This window comes from Elephantulus edwardii, unplaced genomic scaffold (genome assembly GCF_000299155.1).
Source record: "Elephantulus edwardii isolate Elephantulus edwardi_28Jun2011 unplaced genomic scaffold, EleEdw1.0 scaffold00006, whole genome shotgun sequence".
Taxonomy (NCBI): Eukaryota; Metazoa; Chordata; class Mammalia; order Macroscelidea; family Macroscelididae; genus Elephantulus; species Elephantulus edwardii.
The window spans coordinates 20,642,872-20,649,698 of NW_006399756.1; the positions used below are offsets into that span (position 1 = coordinate 20,642,872).

A 6,827-nucleotide genomic window follows, 5' to 3' on the forward strand; every position below is an offset into this window, starting at 1 on the left:
AAAAAAACCCAAACATCTATCACTAAGTAAAAGGATTGTAGTTTACCTTTTCCTGCTCTTCCATAAGGTTCTATACCTTATGTGTTTCCTTTTTGTTAAAAGGTTGGGGGGGGGGAAATCTTTGGAATTTTTATGTCTGGCATATTAAGATTAGTGCAAAAATATTTATATCCAATTGTTAGGGTTTTTTAAATTTTTTTTTTTTAAAGGGTGAAAATCATATAATATTGAAAATGGGACTTGTGGCCTAGTGGTAAGAAGCTGCACTGTGATCCCAAAGGCTCAAGTCGACCTACTGCTCCACAGGAAAAGAGGTGGCACTCTCCTCCCACGCAATTCACTGCCTCTGAAAACCTGCAGGAGTCAGCTATGGATCAGTTCTGTTAGGGTCACTAAATATGCGTGGGTTTTGGTCTTTCTTACATTAAGGTAGCTGGACCTGCTATTTTATGTTCAAATCTGTTTAACTAATAAAACTGTATAGTTCAGGTTGGTTTTAATTAAAGCAACACTTAATACTTTTGTAAAAGTAGCAATTGACCATGCCAATGTTGGTAGTAAAATAGCCAAGTGATAACAACTAAAACAATACTATTCAATAGATTCTTGTTACGTGCTATTGAGTTGTTTCCCATTCATAACAATCCTACATACAATAAAACAAAACACTTCCAGTCCTGGGCCCCCTTTGAGGATCAGTGCTGTGTTTGAGCCCAACACTGTAGTCACAATATCAATTACCTCATTAAGGGTCTCTCTTCTTTGCTGACTCTCTACAGAATATTCTACAGACTTCTAAAGATCTACAGAATTTAATCATTCTAAATAACGGTCATTTTACAGATTATTTACAAAATTATGCAACTGAAATACTAAACAAATAGCAAAGTTCGGTAAGACAGCAAACAAATGGTTGCCACCAGAGCACGAAGCAACTGCAACTTTCATCCACTGCTGGTGGGACTGTAAAATAATGCAACCACTGTGGAAAGCAATATGGTGCTTCCTGAAGAAAGACAGGAACAGAAATACCATTCAATTCAATTTAGCAACCCTACTACTAGAGATCTATCCTAAAGAACTAAGAGCTGATGACATGAATAAATATACACATACTCATGTTCAGTGCATTTTCGTCTCGTCTTCCCTGCATTTTTCAAAATGAGAGATTCTGAAACTTATTTTTCAACATAGAGAAGGGAGATTAAGGGAAGAAATTATGAAATAAGAGAGCTAAAAAGATTTCAAAAGGTAGCTCTGGAAGACAAAGCAAAGCATTATCATGAGATGTGCAGACAGTGAGTTAGAAAACCAAAAGGGTCTACACTTGGCATTTCTCAAGCTGAAAGGAAGAAAGAATAAATTCAAGCCTCGCGTTGCAATACTGAAGGATGCAATGAACAAAATCTTGAATGATGCAGGAAGCAGCAAAACAAGATGGAAGAAATGCACATAGTCACTGCACCAAAAAGAAATGGCTGACACAGAACCATTTCAGGAGGCAGCATAAAATCAAGAACCAATGGTTATTAAGGAAAAGGTCCAAGCTGCATTGAAAGCATAGCAAAAAGTAAGTTCCCAAGAACTGGTGGAATATCAATTGAGGTGTTACAGAAAACTGAAGAAACATTTTTATTCCCAGTTAGAACACTGCAATTGATATACGGAGTTTATATAAAACTGTGGGAACCAACCCACAGCTGACCCTCCAGCAGTTTTCAGAGGCAGTTAACTGTGCAGGAAGGTCTGCCCACTCTCTTGTGGTGCAAGAGAGGCCGCATATGCAGTGCAGCTTCTTGCCACTAGGCCCCCAGGCCACCTCACACAAAATAAGGAAGTATGATTCTCCAAGGGTCTTCTGGGAGAATTCCCATGTAACAATCACTCTTCACTGAAACTTTTATTGAGTCTCATCTGGTAAGGACGATGCTCTATCAAAATACTGGGTTATAAAAGCACGTGTTTAGAAGCACTCATTTCATCTTTTAACAGTTCAGAAGATAAAACACATTTTAGTTGACTCTCAGCATAATAAACATTATAATCTGAAAACTAAATATTTTATTAACTGCAACCACTAATTGCTTAGTTCTTTTTCCTTATGTTTACATATGCTCTCTCATTTACACTCCCTCATTTAATCTTGCTAACTGTCCTATGAAATGGATGTCATTTTTACTTTACAAGAGAAAAAAAGCCTCTCAGACAGTAAAATATGAAAAGTAACTGTGATATGAACACCTTTCTGTTGCACTCCAACATGTATGCTCTTCCCAACAAGCTACATTGTCTGCCCTTAACCACTGACAAGAAAACAAAAACAACCAATCTCATTTTGAGTCACAGCAACAGATAGATCTATGACATTATCAAAAATAGAAAAGCTCAAACCCTGAACTAAATGTCATATATACATATAAAGACTAGTTCTCAAAGGTACAAAGACCCATTTTCACACACACAAATAAAAACAAATGAGTGTAGCTTACCAAAGCATAACCAAATAACATCAACTTTACAAAACAATTCATCAATGGGGATTTTTTTCAAAAAAAGGAGAAACATATACATTACAGTTCTAACTACTCAAACCCGTTAAATGGCTGAAACAGAATTCATAGGGCTGTCTACATAATTCTTATCTCACACAAACTGGAACACTTACCAATAACATTATGTTTTGAACTGAAGGGATCCACAATCGTTTGATCTCTGTAACTTCGAAAGCCTTGGATAATGACCTAGTGAGTAAAAGAAGTAATTTTGAGTAGACATTTTTAAAAAGGAATAGTTTCTAAAAGTGACTTAAAAAAAAACCCCAACACAACCTAAAATTGCAATGTGTTTTCAGGTTGAAATGTGTGGCCATCCAGCACCAGCGCGCTGACCCTCCACTGGGTCGTCAGGGGCAGTAACTGCTGTAAAATGATCCATGATAAACACCAACTACTTTAATGATAATTAACACCTCTTTAACTGTCAAGGGTCAATGCACTGCTGTCTTAAAATTCTGAAATTAACTTTTAACTGATTATCAGGCCGTCAATATAAAATAGCATACAAATAAGTTTTGCAAGATTATCTGGGGGGGAAAAAAAAGGGATCCACGAGTCTCCCTCGGAGCGGCTGGTGGATTCGAACCGCACACCTTTGCGTCGGCAGCGCAGCGCCTTCCCACCAGGCTCCCCAGTGGCTGCGGCAGCCGTAAGCCCCTCCTGGCGCCCGCGATCGCTGTTAGAGACCTGCTGGGCGCTGGCCGCCGGCCACGCTGGACATTACAGCCCCGCGGAGTGCGGGGTGCGGGGTGCAGGACGCGGGGGTGCAGGGTGCAGGACGCGTGCAGCATGGGGGGGCGCCGGCTCCCCGACCCCCTAATCAAGCCCCGGGGGTGCCCCTCGGCCCGACACCAGCCACGGCTGCACACCTCGCGTCCACGGGAAAGCCTCCCCCCCAAAGTGTGAAGGGGTGCGTCTTCGCGGGGACCCAGCGCGGGAAGGCCACTTTGACAGAAGGAAACAAGTGGCCGAGGGGCTGCAGGAGGAGGGTCCCCGCGAGGTCTCCGCGGGTGGCGGGGGGGTCCCCGCCAAGTGGGGTGCACCCCAGGCTGAGGGGCGCCCACCCTCCTCGCGCCGCGCTCCCCGGCCCCCCTCCGCAGGACACGGCCCTTCCCCTACCGGCCTGGACCCCCTCCGCCCCGACCCCGGCGCCCCCAGGCCCGGTCCCCGCCCGATCGCCGACCCTCCCGGGCGCCCCGCCGTCCCGCTTCCCTCAGACGAGCGCCCCGCGGGGTAGGGGGTGGGCTGCGGAGGAGTGCGCCCCCCTCTCCGAGGCCCCGCCCCCCTCCCCGCAGGCCGCGGTCCTGGGTCCCCCTCCCCGCAGGCCGCGGTCCAGCCCCGGGTCCCCCCGTGCTCGCCCAGAGGTGCGCGCGCCGAGACACCCCCGCCCCCAGGAGCGCCCTGCAGCGGCCAGGCAGGGACGGGGCGGCGGGGCAGGCCTCACCTGCTTGATGTACATGGTTCCGAACCCCCGGCCGGGGAGAAGGCCTCCCAGCAGAGAAACGGCGGCGCGGCGGCAGCGAGCTCAGGTGAGGCGCCGGCGAGACCCCTCCCCCGGAGCGCCGCTCACTCCCCTCCAGCCTAACAAAATGGCGGCCCCCGTGGAGGCGGAGCCCGCGCCTCGGGCCGAACCACGTGCGCGGCCCCGCGGGGGGGCAGGAGGGACTCGGAGCGAGGCTGCGCTTTCCTCCCACCGAAACCGGCCCTCCTCGCCCTTGTTGGGTGGATTCCATTTCAATTTTTAAAAATATAAATAACCCCTATGACTTACTTAGGAGGTCCATCCGGGTAAGTCTTGGCCGTGAGGCTGGTCCGTGCCCCCCTCCGAGCGTGACTACAATGGTCGCGTCCACAAAGGGGAACTATTCGGCGCCAAACCAAGACAGAGCCGCGAACAGCCAGTTACAGAGCGGGCCGGCCGTCACGTGGTCCCGAGCTGTTTTAAAAATGCACGGCCCGCGCTCAGGGCGCCGGAAGTCCGCCTGGAAACCCAGGGCGCGCATGGCACTCGAGTTGTGCAGTCTCTGCTGATCCTTATGACCCATCAGTCCTGAAACGTACGCGCTGAGATCAACGCCCCCCCACCCCTCGCCCCGGCTCAGAACTGCCCACTCACAGGACACTCCGAAGGGACTTGTCGACACTGGAACATTAACTTTAATGATGTGACAATTAATACCCCGGGAGCTGTTACTTCTTTGCCATTTGTTATAAATCTAGGCAAATATGTGCAATTGAAGCAAAAAAGACTTACTACATGAACTTAAAAACTACTTCTAAAACACCCACACTTGAAAAATACTAGATAATTGGGGCAACCATCAAACTCAAACTCATTGCCATAAAGTCAGAATCTACTCATAGATGACCCTCCAGCAGGTTTCCAGAGGCTGTAAATTGCAGAATTTCTTCCACAGGAGCAGCTGGTAGCTATGAACTTCTTGCCTTTGGGTTGGCAGCACAATTAAGATATATATGTTGTTGTTATGTGCAGTTGAGTCACTTGCGACACATAGCAACCCTATGTACAACAGCCCTGAACTCTGCTCTATCCTGTGCCAACTTTACTGTCTCCGCCACACTTACCCTCACTACCTCATTGTGTCAATCCATCTCATCAATGTTATTCCACTCTTTCGCCGTCTCTCGACTCTTCCAATCATGCTGTCCCTTTCCAACGACCAGTCCCTCCTTGCAACATGTCCAAAGTACGTCAGACAAAGTCTCAGAGTCCTTGCCTCCAAGGAGCAGCCTAGTTTCACCCCCTCTAGGACGAACCTGTTTGTTCTCCTGGCAGTCCATGATATGTGTGTTCAATGCTCTTCTCCAGCACCACAGATAAAAGGCATCAATTCTCTTGCTATCATACCTAGTCATTGTCCAGCTCTCTGACACATAGCAAGCAATTGCGAAGACTATGGCCCGGATCAGGCACACTTAGTGACCAGACTGACATGATTGTTCTTCAGTACTCTGGAGAGGTCCCTGACAGTTGGCTTTCCCAGTGTAATTTATCTCTTGATTTCCTGGCTGCTGGTACCAAGAACATTAATTGTGGAACCAAGCAAACTAATCTGTATTATAGCCATGCCAGATGGATCTTAGCTGAAAGCAGAAAGTATGAGAGGAATATCTGTATGTGTTTCATTGATTATGCAATGACATTTAACTGTGTGGATCACAACAAATTGCGGCTAACATTGAGAAGAATGGTAATCCTAGAATATTTCACTGTGCTCATGTGAAACTTATACTTGGGCCAGGAAACAGTGGTTCAAAATCAGGAAAGGATTACTTCAGGGATGCATCCTGTCTCTATGAAGAACAGATTATTCGGGAGACTGAACTTTACGAGGAGGAATGTGGCATGAGGATTGGCAGAAGACTTATTACAACTTGCAGTATGCAGTTGACACAAACTTGCTTTGTTTGCTGCACAAGGTCAAGGATTGTACTCCTCAATATGGATTGAAGCTAAACATTAAGAAAACAAAGATTTTCACCACTGGGCCATTGCACCACCATGATAAATGGAGAAGATATTGAGATTCTTAACAATTTCAGCTTGCTTGGCTTCACAATCAACACTCTTGGCACAGAAGTCAGAAAAATCAAAAGATAAACTGTGTTAGGAAATTCTGCTCTCAGGAATCTCTCCAGAGTGCTTAAGAGCAATGATGTCAGTCTAGAGGCTAAGGTGTGCCTGATCCAGGTCATGGTCTTTGCAATTACTTGCTAGGCACCAGAGAGCTGGATAATGACTATAGATGACAGAAGAAACAATGCCTTTGAATTGTAGTGCTGGAGAAGAGTATTGAACATACCATGGACCACCAAGAACAAACAGGTCTGTTCTGGAAAGGGTGAAACCAAGTTGTTCTTGGAGGCAAGGTTTCTGTCTCCTCACATACTTTGGGCATATTGCCAGGAGTGACCAGTCCTTAGAGAAGGACATCATGTTTGGAAAGATAGAGGGACAGTACAGGAGAGAAAGACCTTGGTTGAGATGGATTGACACAGTAACTGGGATAATGAGTGTTAGTGTGTTGGAAACAGTGAGACTGGCTCAGGATAGGTCAGTGTTCAGAGCTATTGTGCATATGGTCACTATAAGTTGTAGTTGACTCGATAGCACATAACAACAACCAACTTTTGCAGTCTTAAATTGATCACACATGTATTTAGGCTACACATGGACTTCACCTGATGGTATGCATAAGAATCAGATCAACTACATCTGTGGAAGGAACCGCTGGAGAAGCTCAATATCAG

General features: G+C 46.4%; 1 protein-coding gene across 1 annotated transcript in view; it reads right to left on the reverse strand.

The window, feature by feature from the left end:
• The window catches only part of SMC3 (structural maintenance of chromosomes 3), a 50,272-nt gene extending 46,258 nt beyond the window's left edge, over nucleotides 1-4,014 (reverse strand). Inside the window, exons 1-2 of the mRNA XM_006879943.1 lie at nucleotides 4,000-4,014; nucleotides 2,666-2,741 (exon numbers count right to left, since the gene is read on the reverse strand). Of these exons, the coding sequence (XP_006880005.1) occupies nucleotides 2,666-2,741; nucleotides 4,000-4,014 (91 nt within the window). The remainder of the gene's footprint in view (nucleotides 1-2,665; nucleotides 2,742-3,999) is intronic.
• Nucleotides 4,015-6,827: the final 2,813 nt, after the last annotated feature.